This window comes from Lepidothrix coronata, unplaced genomic scaffold (genome assembly GCF_001604755.1).
Source record: "Lepidothrix coronata isolate B3197 unplaced genomic scaffold, Lepidothrix_coronata-1.0 Scaffold71, whole genome shotgun sequence".
In the NCBI taxonomy this organism is placed as follows: Eukaryota; Metazoa; Chordata; class Aves; order Passeriformes; family Pipridae; genus Lepidothrix; species Lepidothrix coronata.
This window is the reverse complement of record NW_016690251.1, coordinates 4,751,012-4,770,631: the sequence shown is the minus strand read 5'-3', so window position 1 is coordinate 4,770,631 and position 19,620 is coordinate 4,751,012. Positions and strand designations below refer to the sequence as shown.

The 19,620-nt window shown below is 39.6% G+C and overlaps 1 protein-coding gene across 3 annotated transcripts in view; it reads left to right on the top strand.

Moving 5' to 3' along the window:
* Nucleotides 1-19,620, top strand: part of MACROD2 (MACRO domain containing 2) — an 840,118-nt gene that overhangs the window by 766,476 nt on the left and 54,022 nt on the right. For 2 of the 3 annotated variants that reach the window (XM_017818854.1, XM_017818853.1), the window contains exons 11-12: nt 6,752-6,832; nt 18,985-19,050. In XM_017818854.1, the coding sequence (XP_017674343.1) occupies nt 6,752-6,832; nt 18,985-19,050 (147 nt within the window). The remainder of the gene's footprint in view (nt 1-6,751; nt 6,833-18,984; nt 19,051-19,620) is intronic. The other variant, XM_017818855.1, reaches the window with a different exon arrangement.

Here is a 19,620-nt window from a genome sequence, read left to right as displayed (position 1 = left end):
GTAGATAGTCCATGATAAGACTGGCTGAGACTACCTTTTTAATGTCATCATCTGTTATGAGCCGCTGGGTTGCTTTTTATCAATATCTAGTTTGAACATGAATGGGAAATAATTACAATTCTTCAGTTTCTTTGTCTGTAAGAAGGTGTGAATAGAGCAATTCTTGAGTCATTTGCCATTCTGATTAGTGGTCATGATTTGTTTGCAATGGAAACAGTAGCAGAATTCTCCCACAAACTCTTAAATACATTGAACTTGGTTAGACAATATTTCAGAGAGTTTTTTCCTCGTCCTTCTAGTTTGCTGTATAAAACAAGTGTCAGTGTTTAGGGTTTGTGGATGCAGAGAGACTTGAAATGGAAATGACTGTCAGGTATAAGGGGAAGAAAGGGCCAAGGAACAGGAAAAGGAGAGGACAGAGGATTAGGTAACTGCCATGAGGACAGAAACTATTCAGAAGACTTCTGCTATTTTTTTCTAGAGAGCTTCATCCACTTAATCTTCTTAATCAGGTTTTTTGTAACAGGCTTCCACCACAGCACACTGTGTTACTTTTCCTGCTGACCTCACCTAGAGCTTCTCAGTGAACATCTCTTGTTCCACATGAATTTCTGAGCACTGAAGGACCTCCTTTTATGTGCAGCATAGCTCCCTGTGCTCCTCTGCCTCTCCTTCCAAACCAGCTAGTACCCATCCTTGACAGCACCAGGCATGTGCACCATCCCCCTAGGTCTCTGTGACACTGATCCCATTGTAGTCCAGTGACTGTGCAGGAACATCCAGTTCTCTTTATGAAAAAATATGGGATCAGAAAGGAGAACCACGTGGAGAAAGGCAGAGATACACCAGCCAGAAAACAGAGGTAAAAGCTTTTGAAGCAGTGTGCTGGCTGCTTAAATTGGCAAGATTGTCCTAAAGACAAATGGATTATGATGATTTATGCAACCAGTTAATTAGCTTAGAAATTAGAAATACTTGAAGAATGGTTCATATGCATAGATGTGAAAACATGGATATACACGGATAGATATGTGTTATGCTGATGGATTAGCACATTCTTTTATGGCTGTTCTGGCCTGTTGATTTTATTACATATAATTATAATTACTTTTTGGTGTCAAGATTACTGGATAGGAACTTTTAGAAATTTTAATACAATTAGTGTAATTGATATAGTTGTACGTACATACATAAAAGTAGAAAAATAAAGGCCGTCCTTATACAGCAAACATTTGCCAAAGATAATCCTACAGTTAAGTTTTCAGCATTCATCTAACATTTCCAAATGCGTTTTTTATAGTTATCGTGGCATGTATACTTTTATAAGTGAATTTATTTTGCATTTTTGCCTTCTTGTTTTTATGGAGATTATGCAAATTACATTGGTGGAGACTTTTTTTAAAAAGTGTTTTAAATTAGAATTAAAAAGAAGTACAATTCCACTAATAGCCAGTCTCTTCTTTTTTGCCTTGTATCTTTCACAGCTTCATTAATTTAGGTAAAACTACATAGCCACTCTGGGAAATTACCACTGAATTAAGTCATTTGAGGAAGATATTTCTCTACCTGTCTCTTTCTTTGTGTGTATGAGATAGATGAGATCAAAACTGTCCTCACAGGTCTGCTATGAGCTTTGTCAGCACATCCTTGATTATTTTTTTATCAGTTGGTTATATTTTCGTAATCAGTGCCTTGGCTGTCAGCAATCAATGCCTACATGGCTAAAAATAAGTATCTTTTGTATATCTGCTCCAGTAGTGTTGCAGATATACAAAAGTTGTTCCATTTTGACCTATTTCTGTATGGTCTTTTTAATGATTGTAGAGTTGCAGAGTTGCAGAGTGCATGTTGCAGAGTGCATGCATGTGTAGGACCTTTGTCAGAGATTGAAATCTTCTAAATCTTACCTAAATTCCAGTGCCTCCAACTTCCTTTTGGCTGGCTGTTTCTGAGGGCCAATATTAAACCGAGAGAAATCATGGAGAAACACAGGGTCACAAAGCCTTTGGAGAATGCAGTTGGATGATGAGGCAGAGGTTACAGAATCAGTTCTAGTTTAAACCTGGTTTCAAGAATTAGAGGAAAAAAAACTATCCTGGTTTGGTGACAGCTGAAGGCAGTGGGAATAGGTCCACTGGCTTCAGTGCACACCAGATTAAGCCTTAGGAAAAGAGAATTAACTGGGAGTAAGGAATAACAGATGACCAAATATGTGTATTATTGAGTGATAGATGCATTATGAAAGTAATCTGGCTTGTGTTTCTACCACCCTGAAGTGCAAATATCTCATTACACACAGAAAGGCCTTTCTTTCTATGATTCCTCTTAAAAATAAATAGGGGAATATCTCAATTACATCTGCCAGATAATATCCATTAATATCTACATTAATGCTATCAAATCAACAACCACAAACGATCATTTTAGCAAGTTAATCACATAACGTCACTGCATATATTGGGCATACTAGAATAAGACAAACATTTAAAAATAAAAATAATCCAGTCTCTTTAAATATACACACTCAACACCACTCTTTTAATGGCATTTGACTCATGGGATTTTAACCCATCAGTCTGTTATTCTGGATGCTGTGTCTTGGAGCAGCTGCTGACTTAATGGCACCATTTAATTCGAAGTGCTCTAATCTTATCATATGTCATGCAGTTGCTGTTAGAATGGTTTGAGTCAGAAGTGCAGATAGAGTAATAGTGGGTACAAACCTGTGCAGTTCTGCATCTCAGCTTTCTTTTGTAAATGATTTCCTGCGTAAGCCAAGAGAAGGACCAGATGACTCAGTAATCTTGTCTACCTTTATCTTCAGTGATTTAACACTGCAGAGTCACAATGCTTTAATGTTTTAAACTCTATAAAGAGGAGATTATTCTAAACCTTAACTTCTGAAGGACTTTGCTTTTATACCCATAGATTCACATATCCATGCCCAGAAGTGTGTGAAATAAACCCTAATACTGCCAGAATTATGGACTGCGTGGGGAAATTACAGAAGCATGTGCTACTTAGGAGTTTCTTACACAGTAGTATCACATTATTATGCACTGTCATCAGTTAATTCTCTTACTATTAAAAAAAAAAAAAGATTAATGAAAAAATAAACATGCAGGAAAGAATTTCAGTTCCCAATCTGTATTCTTCCTCAGCCTGTTCAGCTTCACTCTCTGCCAGGTACCACAAACCTTTTGACCTCAGCTGTATGTCTGTTGCCACACTACTGTCATTTCCCATCAAATAGTTTTTCCTAGTAAATGCCCTGCTGGTTATCCTGTTTCTGTCCTGACCATCCTAATTAGCCACCTATGATTACTTACAAGCCACAGCCATCTAGAACAGCAAGAGGAAGGATCTCATTCACACTAATGAGGAAACCCCTGCTATAATCAGGCTGTATAAATACAGAATTTCTTTATTTGTTCCACTGTGTGCACACTCTTACACCTGGATATTGTTTTTTGGAGGAATAATCTCCATTTTCCTGAGATGAAAATAGCAATCACTTGCAACCAGGCAAATTTGCATGTTGTGAGGGATTTTGGGAGTGGGTTACTTGCAGACAGACTGTGAGACTTAAGTGACTTGTTGACACTCTGAATTAGCCTATAAAGAAGAAACATTTCTCCCAGTGGTAGAGCTCAGAAACCTTTTTGCACAAGTGATCACAATTGGAAAAGCTTTAAATATGATCAGTTCAGACACCTGTCTAGATGTGCTGGTTTTAATCAGAAATTTGCAGACAAAATGCTGTAATATTTGGCTAACTGTTATGAAGGACATACATACAATTGGAGAGCTGAAAGGGTTAAGAGTTGTATTTTGAGCATGATAAAAAGATTTTATTTTGAAGCCCACACAAGTCCTTTTCTGTCTCTGGAATGAGGGATTTCTGCTAAAAAGAAGTGAAATTGTGATTGAAATCTTATTCTCCTGAGATGCTGCCTTTACATCCTTTTGTGAGCATTTTGAAGGTTCTTTATAGAGTGCAAAAAGATCATTTCTTTTGAGATAGTAACAGTTCTGACTTCTCTGAATGCATGCCCTCCTTCCTCTCCTTCTTTGTGCTGTCAATTAAGATGTTGGTTACATTATCTAATGTATTCAGATAGTCCTGAAAGACCAGGCTGGACATTTGCACTTAAACTTGATTGACATTTGACATGTGGGACTGGAGGAAGCTTCACAGATTGGTTGGATGATAAAATTCATCACTAGAGGGGCAAGTGTTGATTGAAGCTTTTCTATTGATTCAGTCCCCTGGTGTGAACCATTCTCAACCAAAAGAGAGAATGTAGCAGAAAGTTCAGAGTGGCATTGGAACCAAAGAAGCCATATGTTGGTATGGTCCACTGTAAATACTCAAGTTATTTTTTAAAAGAGAGTGTTGGCAGGAATCAGTCTTTACAAGTCTGGTTATTTACAGGATCTCTCTTTTGTATTGAAATTCTTGTTGGCCTCTATCAGCATTGCTCCTGAGGAACCCCCTTAAAGGGTTGACAAATCGTGTCTTTATTTGGCAGCTTTCGCCTGTATTTTTCCCCCCGGTATTTCTGGTGGTTACTCTTACATTATCACCACTCCAGAAAGAAATTCCTCTTAGCACTTGAAAACTCCTGTTTTCCTCAAAATATTGTGTTTTAATTTCAAATTTAGATGAGCAAACATGATGACATGACACATGACACGTCCTGTATTAGGTGCTGTCAGGAACACCTGGTACCAAGCCAAACCTCAAAGCTTATTCTGCTCTGCAGTAACTGGCTTTATTTACCAGTTGCTAAGGGTAAATTCATACCATGAGCTGTATGGAGCTCTAGAAAGAAAGAGAAATTCCATTCTAATAGAAATTTGTAAGACCAATGCTCATTTTGGTCTTTCGTTGTTTGTGGGTTTTTTTGCATAATACTCATTACTTAAAATTAAGCAAGTGAGATGGAATTTAATTACTCACATCCAGATCCCCATTTTGGAATTTTTATTGACATTTTGAGCTACCCTGCCACCTTCCCAATCTGTAGTTCTTCTGGGTTTTTTGAGCATAAGTACAGAATAACCAGTTTCTCAGGAGGGCAGGCAGGATGATGTTCCTTTCTTCCCTGGGCTCCATGCAAAGCCAACGATTCGCTCTGTTCTCTGTCTCTTGAATGAACACAATGTTCACAGAATCATAGAATACCCTCATTTGGAAAGGACCCACAAGGATTACCTACCAACAGTAGAGTCCAACTACCCCTTGGCCCTGCAAATTCCCTTTCCACATCCTCACTTACTACTTTCATACTTCCTGGTTTGAAACTTTCAGCACTTTGGTTCTAGATATATGTAATTGTGGAAGGGTAGAAGATAAAAGGGGAGAATCTACCGCTCTTAGCAGAGCAGAGTTCTTTATGAGGTATCTGGTTGCCAAAATCTCTCTTAAGAAACTCCAGCATAAAGAGTAGATCATTGAGTGGGCTATGTGTGACAGCAGAAGAGACCCTGGGAGTTTTCAGAACACTTAAGCAATATATAATACACATGTAGATAGTTTTTTCTCAGTTATTAATTAGCCAATCAGTTTGAAGTAATACCACAATTCTCATTTTTTCATGGTGAGGCAATAAGAGTGAATCAAGTGAGGTCACTTCTTTCTAAATTTCCCAGTTACAAGTGGTCAAGGTTTCTTTGCATCATGCACAAAACTATGTTTTCTTTTGACCACAACAAATCAGAAGGTTTAACAGAAAGTCTAATGACAGAAAGTCATTTTCCCGTCGCGGTTGAATACATTCAGTAGGTGCAATGAATTGAGTTTTAATTGTCTGCCAGTTACTGCTTTCGTTGTTAAGCAATGATGTTTGAAGAATGTTTTAATTAGGGAACCTGCTTTCGTTAAACGTCTTAATTTATGAACACCCTTTATGCCTAATTTCGAGCTTGGCCTCTCTTTTTACTAACAGGCTTTCTGTGCTACCAGTTTGTGCCTCAAGGTGTATCATAGAAAACAAATAGTAATTTCATCCTTTATGTAAAGATGACAGGATATTTTTAAAATGTTGTAGAAAAAGTTCATAGTTTTTAAAGTTTAATCACCTGATATTAAACACTGTGAACTTCAGTTCCTACAAATAAGGGAGATCTCACACTTGACTGTGCCTCAGTTACTTGTTTTACTCCTTTTCCTCCATCTTCACGTTACTTACTGGTTGGAATGGATTTTTTCAGCCATAACATTTCTATCTTGTAAAGCTTTAATTTCCTTAACTTTACTTCACTATCAAACTTGCTTCCCTACCTTTCATTTCATTACTAATTTCAGTCAATATTCATTTGTTACTGTGTTACAACCGTGAATGGATAATTGAACTGAGAGGGAAAAATCATTTTGTTCAGACTATTTCTCCATGGTTCCATAAGGCAGTAGAATATATACTATGTCTAGAACTAGGAATTACAACATTATTTTTTTATTATTTCTGAAGAGATTAAGAGCTTGTGAAGGAGTATGTTATTTCAGTGTGAGCTTTCTTCACGGCTGTCATGTGAAAGTCCAGTCCAAGCTGAAAGATACCTATTATAACTTTTATAACAAATGATGCAGCAATTAATTTTAATAAAGAAAGATAGGCATTGGGTACTGAATGGAGCACTGAGATAAAATGTACTTATAGTTGTGGTATCGCACAGGATAATTTCTGATAAAATAAAACAGTTTCAAAAGTAATATACATAAATTTGTAATTTTTTATGTTCAAATAAGGATTGGAACAAAAAGGCCAAACTCCATCTCCCACAAAGAGCAAAGCAGAGCAGCCTGAGGATCTGCAGGATGATGCTGAAGGTAGGTGGTCTGACAGTTTTTCAGAGCTATTAATCAGTTTTACATTTGGAAAAGTTTACTTTGAATTCTTAGGAAAGAACTGGAAAACTTTCGGTTAATGATGCTGTTTGCACATACTTGGAAAGTTCTTTTTGTCCTAGATCATAAGTCTTCTGAAGTATATTTCATCCCAAGGAAGATTCACAGTTATAAATGCTATTTTTATGTGGTGGAACTGCTGATACATCTTGATAAATTGCAGCTGTTTTATCTCTAACCTGTTCTGACTTTACGTAATTAATAAAACCAAATGTAGTGCATGTTGTGCAGGGCTTTGAGATAGTAACAGTTGTCTGGTTGGTTAAGTTGGTAGCTGCTGCAAAACGCAACTTTCGTTTTCTACAAGAAATTTTTGCTGTATCCCTTTCCTTCATGTAGTGTTTATTTCTCTAGACCTTATGCAGTGTAGTTTCCATGGTCAGATTATGCCTATTGTGTTGTTCCTCTAAAAGTACTTCCTGCACTTGAGTCTTCACAGAGCAGCGTGTCCATGTGTACAGAGGTAAATGTGGTCTGTGTTGTTCTAAAATTGGATCAAAGTATCTTTTTTTAATCTGTATCTCATTAGTAGAGTTGTTAAAAGATGTTAACATCAAAGACTTATATTCAGAGTGCACAGTTTCACGTGGCTCTCAGTTATGTGGAAGAGCGAGACTCCTCAGTGCTGAAGAAATTCCCCTTCTGTGAAACAGTTAAAAGGATGAACCTTAATCTTTAATCCATAACAGTTCCTTATCATGGATTCTCTTTGACCTAATGTTCCTCAAATGACACATCTCATTCTGCACCTCAACCAGTGGCTCCACAATCTTCAGCATTTTGACCTAGCGCCGTGTGTTCAGCTCCTAAAATATTCTGACTGGGGTATAGTGTGAGTCATAAAGAGCAGAAAAATGTTAACATCTATCACTTTAAGTAACTGCTAGTAACATCCTGTCACTAACATTGTGACTGGTTGTTAATAGCAAGTACTTAAAGCAATAGCTGTCATCGCCGGGAAGGTGTGGGGGACCCAAGAAATTTCATCCCGCCTGGGTGTCTTTCCTTTCATGCTGCACTGAACCTAGATGATATTAAAATACCAATTTTATGTTTGGATTAGAGAATTCAGCGATGACAAACCACATGTCCATTTGTATGCAGGCTAACCAGCGGGTGGGATCGTGTTGTCGCTTTCAATATTCCTGAACAGGAGAAACAATAATAGTTTTATGATATATTCTTACATGGAGTGTGGCTAAAACTTTTCATTGTATCAGTATCTTTAAAAAAAAAACCCCAAACCCAAAACAACAGGAAAAAGTTTTGCAAAGCTGTGAGGTTTTCCTTCCATTTGAAAATTTGCTTATGCTGTTTCACTATTTTCGTGGCTCACTAGATACAGTTTCCTATATTCCTGTGCCTGTCTATGTTTCCTGGTGACTTACAGTTCACTTTATGGAGCACAAATAAATGCATTGGAAGGGCGAAGTAAATAGTATGGCAAGGGAATGATTGCATTATCCTCGAGCTGTAAAATGCCTGAACTCCTTGAATTTGATGCCATACAGTAGATTTTGCTGATGCAGAATTGAGGTCTGTAAAACATAATCACTGCTGTAGGATTTAATCTAGCTGGTGACGGAGCCGTCGTCTCCTTAGGCAGGAATTGGACCTGTAATGTTTAGGATTGAAAGTCTAAATTTAGACTTGAGAGTCGTTGTGATGTGGGAAATATAAGTAATTAAAGTGTTTGCTGAGGGGCCTGGGGAGAAACCTGGATTGGATTTCTGTGGTATTACCTGTGCCTCTGGAAGAGGAGACAAGCAGTTGGGCTTCAGACACTGAATTCCTATAAAGTTGCCGAGTGGCTAGAGTCTAATGTATCACACCTGTGAGCCATTTCCATTGAAGTAAATGGGATTTGCACACATTTGTCTGAGAAGAAGATTTAGTTCCTCCTGATCTAATTATTAGCTGTTGGTTTTGAGTAATTAAAAGAACTTTTAATGGAGAGTCTTGGAGATTATGAAAACTCCAACTATGTGACATGAACCACAATTACGTGTCTGAGTAATTTTGTTTAGGTAGGAGTTTGTCTTCACTTCCAAAAAGCTACGTTGTTCTCTTGTTTTATTTTCTTTTAAAAATAAAAAGAATTACTGAAAAGCTAAGGCATATAAACAGTCTTGAATAAAACACAATAAAGCCAAACTCTTCCTGAGGTCAACTTGGTTGAATTTCCCTCACAGTAAAATTGAAGTGCTTTATGGTTTAGTGTGTTTTGGCTTTGGGATAGTTCACATGCTCTAGGTACCCTAAGTTTAAAAAAAAAAAAAAAGAAGAAAAACCCACGCAAAAATCACAAAACCAAAAAACCACAGTAAACAAAAAAACAACCAACAAAACAAAAAAGCCCACAAAAACCCAACCCATAGCTTTTAGCAATAGAAGCAAGTCCAAAGATACTTACATTTAACATAAGATATTATTTTCCCCTTGGTAACATGACTAGCAATAAAATATTTAACAAATATACGCTGAGGCACAGGCAGAGCTCAATATATTTTCCTCTGCTTGGTTGTCAGTGTCCTTTTAGACTGAAGATGGGAATACAACTTGCAATTTTACCAGCCTCATGCCTGCCCTCGTGGCAGTCTCTAAAACCTATTCCACAGTAATATTTCTGCTGTAATGTTTTTCTCCAGCATGCCAGGCTGGTTCATTGGCTAGCAGTAATAGAGCAATATCTTTTCAGTGCATGTACAAACCTCCACAGAAGATCAGGGAAAGTAGGTTCCTTCATTATTACCCTCTTTGCAATCAAGGAAAGTTGAGTAAGTGGCTGTATGAAAGGAGCTTGTTTTGCAGTAAGCTAAAATAAACACTTGACATGCTAATGAAAGCAATTTTATATTGAACCTCTAAAGTATTAATGGTGTCTGTTATTATACTATTAGATAGATTGTTCTCTGCCTCCAGACTGTTGATAGAGAAAAGCAAGTGTGAACTGCACAGCAGATTCTCATGTCAGTGGCTGTATTTGGTAGTTTTTCATTATAGGGATACTATCTGGGGAAATGGATAGACTGGATACTTGGAGAAACATCCTTTACTCCCAGGCTCCCTGCAGTGTTTCGGGTTTGACATGTGCAAACATGCAGTGTGATTTTCTTTTTTTTTTTTCCTCCCTCCCCTTTCCTGCATCCTGGGAGAGTAAAAACAGCCAGAGATAATTTTGCCTTTCCCTCAGTCAGGTGTATTCAATGATTGAGTGATTTTAAAGTCTCAGGTGAGCAAGATGTGTTTGGCACTAAACAAAACCGAGCACGTCTGACTTCAGTAGCTCCATAACACAATCCTAAAATAGTTACACAGACAAAATGCCAGTGCTTGTCACAGCGTAGCAGCCACGAGTTGGCACAAATGCCACAGGTTGCCCATTCTCATCCTATTTGTTGTCACCAAGCAAAAGCAAACCATTTTTACAAAAGCCTAAAAAACCAAAAATTTAAAATGCTCCTTGTTTCTCTTGCCTACCACCCCACACATCCTCCCATATGTAATGAACAGCATGGGGTGTGCAATAGATTTTCCCAATGGTGGGATAAGCAAAACTGTTTGCCCTTTCCTTCTTTATGGGGTTTCTCAGATATAACATGGAGCCTGCCCGAGAGCTGCCCAATCCATTCCCACCATGGTCTGTGCGGATCAATATTGTGTCAAAGATAAGTAATACATCTGGTAACAGCAGCACAAATGCCTGATCTTCTCCTCTTCCGGCAGAAAAATTATCAATCCATGCAGCAAAAGCCGTTTCTGTCCCTCTTGAGGTCAGGACCCTCCTTGCCCTCCTTCAAGGGATGTGAAGACAGACCTAGAGCTCTGCAAGTTGTCTTGCTCCAGCTTTTCTCATATGCTACTCCCCAGATGAATGCTCAGATTCCTCCTGATAGATTGATAGGCTGTTGGTCTCCCATGATCACCTGTGCTGAGGCTCAGTGTCTGTGTGAAGAGCTGGACTGTTCAAGTTGTTCATCCAGGATGAATTTTATCTGCTTTCCATTCACTTGGTGGGAACGAGAAAAATTTGATGGATAAACCAAGCCAGGAAGGTCAAAATGAACACAAATCACCTTTAAGAGAGTTGATAAGAGTTGGTTCCTTCGCCTGATGGGGTCATCACACTTTGTGCTCTTGTCTTTCAAGGGTAACATCACATGTCTGAAATGTTGCTTGGCAGTGTCAGGAGTCCAGGCTCACCAGCAGGCACCTGCATGACTTGGTGGATGCTCTGTCCATGAGAGATGTCAGTCTGGTGATTGGAGTACACAGCAGAAATGAGGTGAAATGAAATGGCATCTGATCTTGACAACTCATTGGTCCAGCAGGTCAGAGCCATTCAGTAGGATGCTCACTGAGAGGGAGACACCCTGGCTCCTCATCCCTTCTCCCAAAAATGTTTTCATGCAATGATAAAAAGCACATAGTTTTGGGAATAGAAAATAAAATTCAGTGTGTAAGACTCAGGCTTAGTCCTTTAATTGTGAGATTAACACAATTAACTCCTGCTTCTCCTTTGTGTACCGTGAATTTTGCAGCTGTGCTGCTCACTCCCTAGCTTCACGGGGAGAGATATAGTGTAATGCACCCACCACCAGAGTCCACAGCACTTGGCTTATGCTGCATTCTGCTGATGTGAGCTCCATCCTTTCTGGGGCTGGGGGGATGTGTACAGCAGCTGCTCTGTGCTGCCATTACACAGGGGGGTACAAAGCATCTTCTCTTAGGCCCCTCCAACACTGTGCAGGCCTGATTGTCTCTCTCTTTAAGGTATGAATTAATATTAACTAGCTTTGACTTCTGATTAGTTTTAAAATGTTCTGCAGTTAATAGCAAGCAGGCCTTTATCATTTGATAAATTGTAGCTACACTCCTTCTTTGCATCCCACAGGGCAGTCATATTCTTCAGTGAATTTCTGCTCCACTGATAATCTACTGAAAATGAACGTCAAGACACGTAATTATACTTCAAAAAACACACAGTCACTTACTCAGCCTTAAAAGTGCTCCTTCTTATTAAGATGGCTTAGAAGTTGCTGTCTTCTTTTTGCCACTAGACCTAATCCTTAAATAAAATGTTAAATGAAGATAAAGTACTACAGAAGAAGTTCCCTGGGAAGCATGTGTATCAAACATGCCTGTGAAACGTTTCACCTTAATGCAGATGGGTTATATTTAAAGGGTGGCTATTAACCCCCATCCACTGTGGTTGATAGCTTCTCTTTTCACTTCTGTTTTGAAGTCCACCATCTGTCTTGACTGATTACAGCTTTCAGAATATTGGGTGATCACCTTCCACTTAGCCAGGGGTAAAGCAGGATGTTATCTGTATTTTGAGTTGTATTTGCTCTCTGAGCAAACACTTCTTAGAAGAATCTTTTCATCACTGAAGTGGCTTCTGCTGTTCCATTAAATTGCCGTGCAGTGGCTACACAAGATGACTTGGGAAACGCAGCTCATTTTGGCCTCCACAGGTGATGTGCAGTCCTGTTGTGTTGGCCATTTACTCATTTGGGTTTGTTTTAGTGACCTAATGTACGTCTGTGTAACCACACCAGGCAAACAGTTGCAATTCCTGGTTTTGCCCTGAATGCTCCGGAGTAGATTTTCTTCTTCCTGAGATGAGCTAAGGTGAAAAATACTAAGTTACTAAAGTGACTAATGCAGTGTTGTCAGAGGAAAGTTCTACACGGTGACACACACACCGGCGTACCTGCAGGGGCCTCATCTGTCAAGGAATTCATTGCTCATTTCTAAGCATGATGTGAATAACAGTGAACCATCACAATTGTTCGGGTCCAGTGCAGGAGACGACAGGGCTGGTCCCTTCATTCTGAAACACTGATGCAAAATAGTCCATGATTTTGTTTGCATTTTATGCTGTTTTTAATGAGTGTATTCTCCTCTGTGGCTTCTCTGTTTCCTCAATTTGTGAAAAATTGTAATAGGTCTCATGTTTTATTTTGACAGCTTGGGAAAGAAGCTGTGTGGCTGTCTTTTGTGGTGTGCAGCTAGTCAGTCCTTAGGCATACCAGGAAAGAAAAAAGAGTAAATTGGTATAGTAATGACAAAATTTGTGATTGTATTGTGACCTTCACGCATGAGGTCCATTTCTTTCTCTGTCTCTTGGATAGGACTAACTGTAGGGCCAGGAGTCAGGGCTCCTCCATGCTGCTCTTGAGCATGCATCAACTCACATAAGTGATTTCTGTCTCCTTTTATACACTGTAATAACAGTGATAATACCTTTGCAGCAGTGTGTGTATTTTTTTCCATCAAAATGCCAGTTCTATCTTTGTCCTCTGCATGGGCTGTGACATCTAGGGTGTGATGTCCATCCGTATTCTGGTTATGTTGGTCAGCTTGAGCTTCCAGGAGATGTCTGCCTTCATAATGTGTTAAACAGTCACAGAAATAGGAGTGCTCAGCATCCTTGGCAATGAAATGTTTGATGTCCCCTCCCTGGCACCCGTACTGCACAACCCGAGTCGATGGAGAATTGCACCCAGTGAAAAACCAAACACAGCATTCCCACCAGTCTAGGTATGAAGTGAGCTGGGGCAATTCAGAGTGCTCCTGTCTTCCAAGCACCTCATTTGTGCTGTAGCTGTTCTCCCCTGTTCTTCCTTAGCCAGGAGAGGCATAGCAAAGCCAAGTTACTTGCCTAGTGTGTGACCCACGGAGGAGTGAGGCAAGGGGAACACACCTGGTGACTTCAGTGGGGCTTTAGCTGACACTCCTGTATTTCTCAGGACATTAAATAGGTGAAATACAGTAGTGCTATTTTTAACTTCTGAGATAATCCACTCAAGCTACAGTTTTGTCATTCTTTTCCCACACTCCTGGGCAAAACGCTTCATGGAAATGGAACCCTGTTATTTATTGGGCTGACAGCTTTGCTGGGCTGGGTGCACTCACAGGACTGCGTCTGCAATGAGGTGAATTGTTGAAGCAGCAGAGAGGGAAGAAGTCTCATAACTCCATTAAACAATTACTGCAGATAACTCGTTACTAACCCTTCTTAAAATTTACCCCAGAGGGGTTATATACAAGTAGTGATTAAAACTGACCTAAATCATAATTTAATTAAAAGAAATTAAAATGCAAACTGAAAGTGTTCAGTAACCTCAGGCCACCACCCTAATGATTCATTTTAATGTGTTTGTAGTTCTGCAATAATGGCCTTTGTGTGTATGTGCTTCTTGGTTTATGTCTGATATCATTTTGCCACTGGAACAGTTTGAAAATGGTTGCAGGCTATATAATCTTGAGTTTCTATATGGATACACGTGTGCTTTCTTCTCACATTTTAGGAGTTTCGCTGATGCCAGGCTATCTACTTGTGTGCAGAATGTAACAGCTGTAAGATCAAGGCCTATATTTTTAATTTTCTCATTAATTAGTTTCCCTCTTGTACAAGAAGGAACTTCATGTCATTAGTATGATTACCATGGCAATATTTTTGTGCTGTAAAAAAGATAAATCAAAACTGGCACCTTTGTTTGACAGATCTTGGTTTGTGTTTGCATTTGTCATAGAAAAAAGAAGCACAGACCAAACCAATAGAGAGATGCCACAGTTGCTGGCCACCCAGAGAACCAGAGGATGCTCCCAGACTTGTATGGCAGAGCGATGCAGGGATGTAGCAGGATCAAACCTGGTGTTCCAGGATGTGGTGCCTGCACAGATAAAGATGTGAACCTGAGGTGGTGGCCCTCTGTCACTTTTATTTCTACTCTGGGAAGGAGGAGGACATTTGAAGAAACCTTACTCTGATTGGTGACACCCTATGGATGATATAAGTACAGCTTTCTCAGGAGTGAAAACAGTTTTATTATTAATAACATTTATGTTCAGGAATTAGACTCAATTATCCTTGTGGATCCCTTCCAAATCAGGATATTCTATGATTCTGTGCTGGAGGGGTAAAAATAGACTGGTTTGTACAGATTTTGCAGAATTTCTTCTTTTAAATGAAAAGTACATTATCTACAATTCTGTTTTCTTCCAAAAAAATGTCTTTTTGCACCAGTTTTTGAGACACTGACTTTAGCCTTGGCTCTAAGCGTTTCGCCAGTTGCTTGTGAAGAAAGGTGCTGCTGAGGAGGAGTAGATGTATGAGCAAACCCAGCACTTACTCAGCTCCGAAATGGGAAGAGCCAAGAGGCCAGCAGGCTATTAATATTTTTGACTTCCCATGTTTGTCACAAGAACAGTGGAAGATGTAAAAAGCCACATGCCTCCAGGCTGTTGGAGAGAAAATGGAAGAATACCTGCTCTGAGAGTTTGTCCCCTGTCCTTTCATGGGGATCTTGTCCCAGCCCTCTCCCATCTGACTGCTGGCTTATTATTTATCATATTATCTGCTTCATTTGGGGGCTGCTACTGCATCTGGCACCTCACTGTGCATGCTAAATGCCTCTTTGTTACAGAAAGTGGGCAGGCACTCTCGGAGTATCCACTTTTCAGGCTGAGTTAGAAATGCTACTCGCTTTGCCAGCTTGCTGAGCGTGCTGATTGATCCTTGTTTAGCCTCTTTTCTACCAAATATATCACCTGGGGGAGGGGCATGGATTTTCTTGATGATCTCAAAGAAAATACCCAGCGTAGAGAGGAAGAACCTAACAGGCAATAGTCAGCTTGGCAAGAGAAAGCAAAATGTATGGTCAGGAGTAGATATATTTGAGTGTCTGATTTTGTTTGTGCGGTGCTACCGTAATTCTCAATCTCCTGCTTTTTTTTTCAACTGACTGTCATGCTAAGGGAAAAGAAACAGATGTTCCCGTTTGTTTTGTGATGTGGCTCAAAATCATTTACAGTTGGTGGCCTAAAATGACACGACGTGTCATTCGCCACTTCCTGTATCTCCTTTGGAGTGAGTGACAGATTGCTATTCAATTACCAGTATAATAGAAAAGCAGATATTGTGAGGACAGATTTCACCTAAAGGAAATGCAATCACCAATTGCTGCAGTAGTAGAAAGAGAAGGATGGCAGATACTGTAGAAGCCATCCAGTGGAAAAGACATTTTTATTATAAATAATGTCATGGGGAAGACTCAAGGGAAATGCACTGGCTCTGGCTTTTCTGCCTAGAGAAAAGGAGAGCCAGGGGTGAGTAAAAATATGGTGGAAAAATTGGCTTGCTACTCCTGTAAAATATATTTCCATCTCTTTGCCTTAAGCATGTGCTTCTTAAAGCCTTTCCATTTGCTCTGCACCCAGCTCCAATGGAGAGCAATAATTACAGAAAGACTCTTCATCAGTAGAAGACACTCATAAGAAGAGTTTTTTAAAAATGGAAAAAACTGTTTGTCAGAGGCTTTGGGATTAGTCACTTCCCCACCCTATAGTTTGCTTTCTTATTGGTGTATTCGTGCTCTGCTTTCTCCCTTTCTCCTGAGATAAAGAGATTTTCCAGGCCAAGCAGAGTTTAACCCTTCCTTCTGCAAGTCATTTACTTGAGCATCACTTGTCCACTCTTCCTTTTTTAGCATTCCCTTCTCTGTATTTCTGTCAAAGTCACTTGATAGGCACAGCACGTACTGTCAGTATGCTGATCGAGATGAATTTTCATGTCACGATCCAGTCAGTCGGTGGGTCAGAGTACAAGAGTTGAAGTTCCTGCTTAAAGTCTTTTACATTTTTCTCTCTAAAGGGACAAAATAAAGTGTTAGACGGAAAACATGTTGAGAATCCTGTAATTTTTGTTCTATTAGACCAGCTTTAAACAGTGAACGTCCAGTGAAATAATAGATTTAGGATTGAAAAAACAGATAGTCTGCTGAACCAGATGATCACTTAAACTTTCTCTCATAGTTAAAGTTTGCTCTGAGTAAGCAAGATTTAAACAAGAGATATACTCCCTTTGCAATAAACATAAATGAACTCTTGAAATACCTGGTTTTAGTCAAATAACTCATGGCTATAGTCATACTTTTTATAATTGATGTAGAAACAAGTATCATCTGGAAATGGAGCTTTGCATTGTGAATGCAGTAAGGTAATGGCTGAAATGATTTTCAGTGATATATCAGTAGTTACCATTTATGTCTGACCTGCTTTTTCTGAATGTAAAGTCTTTCTGCACAGAGTGAAACATGTTGCACTTGACCATAATTAAATCCTTTATGCTTTGGCGCTGCTCATTTCACAGTGATGCAATAACCTCCTTGGGTCTGACCTACTGGTAAAGATTTTTCCAGTGCTGCTGCACTGTTGTTTTATAGGATTGTCTTGAACATACTTTTTCTTTCCGTAGCTCCTGAAGTAGGTGACTTTATCCCTTTGAAACACATCCTGGTGATGAAAAGGGGTTTTTTTCTTATTTATGAACTGATGGCTACGTAGCTTGCAGAGTGCCAAGCCTGTGTTTTAAGAGAAAAGGGGAGGGGGAGAAAAAAGTTTATTTTCTAGTACAGCTAAATTTCTATTTTGCATGTGGTCCTCCTATTGTGTGTGGACAGGTAGAACACTGCTTTTGAAAGTAATACTTTTTGATTACAAGTGGGGGAAGGAAAAACCCAGCAGGTTTTGTCAAGCCATTTTGGTCATCCATGTAATGCAATTTTTAACAGGTTAGAGCTCACTAATATGCTAAGAAATCACTCTAGCAAGTCACCCATTAAGGCTGGTTAGAATCAGGACAAAGAGTTACCAGAGGGGCAGGAGGCCTCAGTCCCCGCTGATGGCCATCAGCTGCACCCTGCCCACCTCCCCCATCTCAGACAAGGGGTGTCAAACTCCTGCTCTGTCTCCTCTCCTCCTGGGAGCAGCTCTGTGCAGGGTCAGCCTTGGAAATACTTCTCCACTAGTCCCATCTGCTGGATAGCAGGATGAATTGCCTGCTGGAAAGAGGGAAAGCATCATAGCTCAGCCTTTAAATAGGAGCTGGATGTGGCGTGCCACCAGATGTACATCTGCCTGTCTGTGCTGTCTGCTCCCTCTGTTTTCCTTCCATCCACCTAATCGCATTTGGACCGCTGCTGTTCCCTTCACCAGGTTCCATGTGCTAAGTAAAAGCGAGGTGAGGAACTTTAGCAGTGTCACTTTAGAGAAGCTCTAATCACAAAAACCCAGGAGCCACCAAAGATCACAGCAAAAAAATATGTGTATCATTATCAAGCTATTTCCAGGCCTGGGAATGAATTTCCTTTCTCCCAGTGTGTATGCTCAGCAGTCAGTTTTTCAAATGCCTCATTAAGGCTGGTACTCAGCTGTTGGAGGGAGCGTGGCCATCGCATCTGATCCCGCATGCTGCACTGCAGCCTCTCATATTATTATGAAGCTAAAAGAGCCTTCTCCATCGTTGAAAATACAGAATTCCTAATATATTTCTCACCAGGGCAAGCAAAGGTTAAGAGAGCCATAGACATTGCCCAGGGTATTACTGTTCTTGGTGGTAATTCGCTGTTTGCTACCTGCCTTCCAAAAGGGTAGAAAATGGATAATGAATGCAAAGTAGGAGAGAAAATTGGGAATGAATGTGAATGTAAAAAGGGGAAAAATGCATTCTGTCCTAGCAATCTTACTTTGGTTTGATTTGCTCTCTTCTTTACAGTTGTTTGTGATGCATTTTTATACTTTATGTTAAGTGGCATTGTGGCTTTTGCTTTAAAATTCAGTTCAGGTGATTCTTACCTTCCATAGGCATTCAAGGGAGTTTTGCAAGTCAGAAACACAGCCACTTCAAGGATCCTGGGGAAATGTTACTGGAGGAAAATAATCCTAGGAAAAAACTCTTTATAAAATACATAGATGAAGTTCAAGTAACAATTACATTTATTGCAGAGAGTGTTTAGGGAAGCATCCCTTTATTTGGTATCATTATTTTCAGTGAGCCTGTTGAGATAAAATCTATAATCCTCATCCTAAAATATGAAAACATGCCTGGTTTAAATGGAACTGGTCCTGTTGGCAGGTGTTTTCAGTTTACCTTTACATCTCTCCTCTTTTATCACAGCGCCTTGCTGTAAATTAGCAGTTTGTGCTGAATTGGATACAATTAATATTGCTGCTACTGTTACCAATAAAAAGATGTATCATAAATAATTTTTATGTGTTTTTCTCAATAGGTGGTGATGGCACAGCGGAGAAGCAAAACACTGATGAAACTGAGGCCCAGAGCCAAGAAGCAGGTTTGTGCCCAGCTCCTTAAAGGCCTATCTTAGGCTTTATCCACTTGGTGAACAATAACCTTAGTGAGTGCTATTGAAGGGGAATGTTTGGACACTTTCACCAGATTAGCTCAGATCTTGAGCAATTCTCCCATCAGAGACCGAAACTTCATTCATTATGAATGGATGTGTTGCAGTGCAGGAATGCAGACTTCTCTCTCCAGCTTACTGGCTCTACATTCTCCCTTTAAGGTGAACTCCCTCTAGCTAATTTTCTCACTAGCAAGAAATAATCTTTTTCCCCTCTGCATAGAATAGAAATGGGGGAATAGGAAATTTGGAGAAGAAGGAAGCAGGCGGGAGGCTCCTTCTGATGAAAACTCAACTTTGGAGGATTTTAGAAGGTATTTTCAAGTTTTTAAAAAATATCTGCACAAGTTACAGCAGTTTTGAATATTTAAATCCATACAGAAAGATATTGATTATGCTGTGAGTGAATGTCAGAGTTCACAAGCAGGGGGTTTTGCAGGTGACATGCTTATAAATAATAGTGAGCTCAGTATGTTGAAATACAGTGTCACTCTGTGCTCA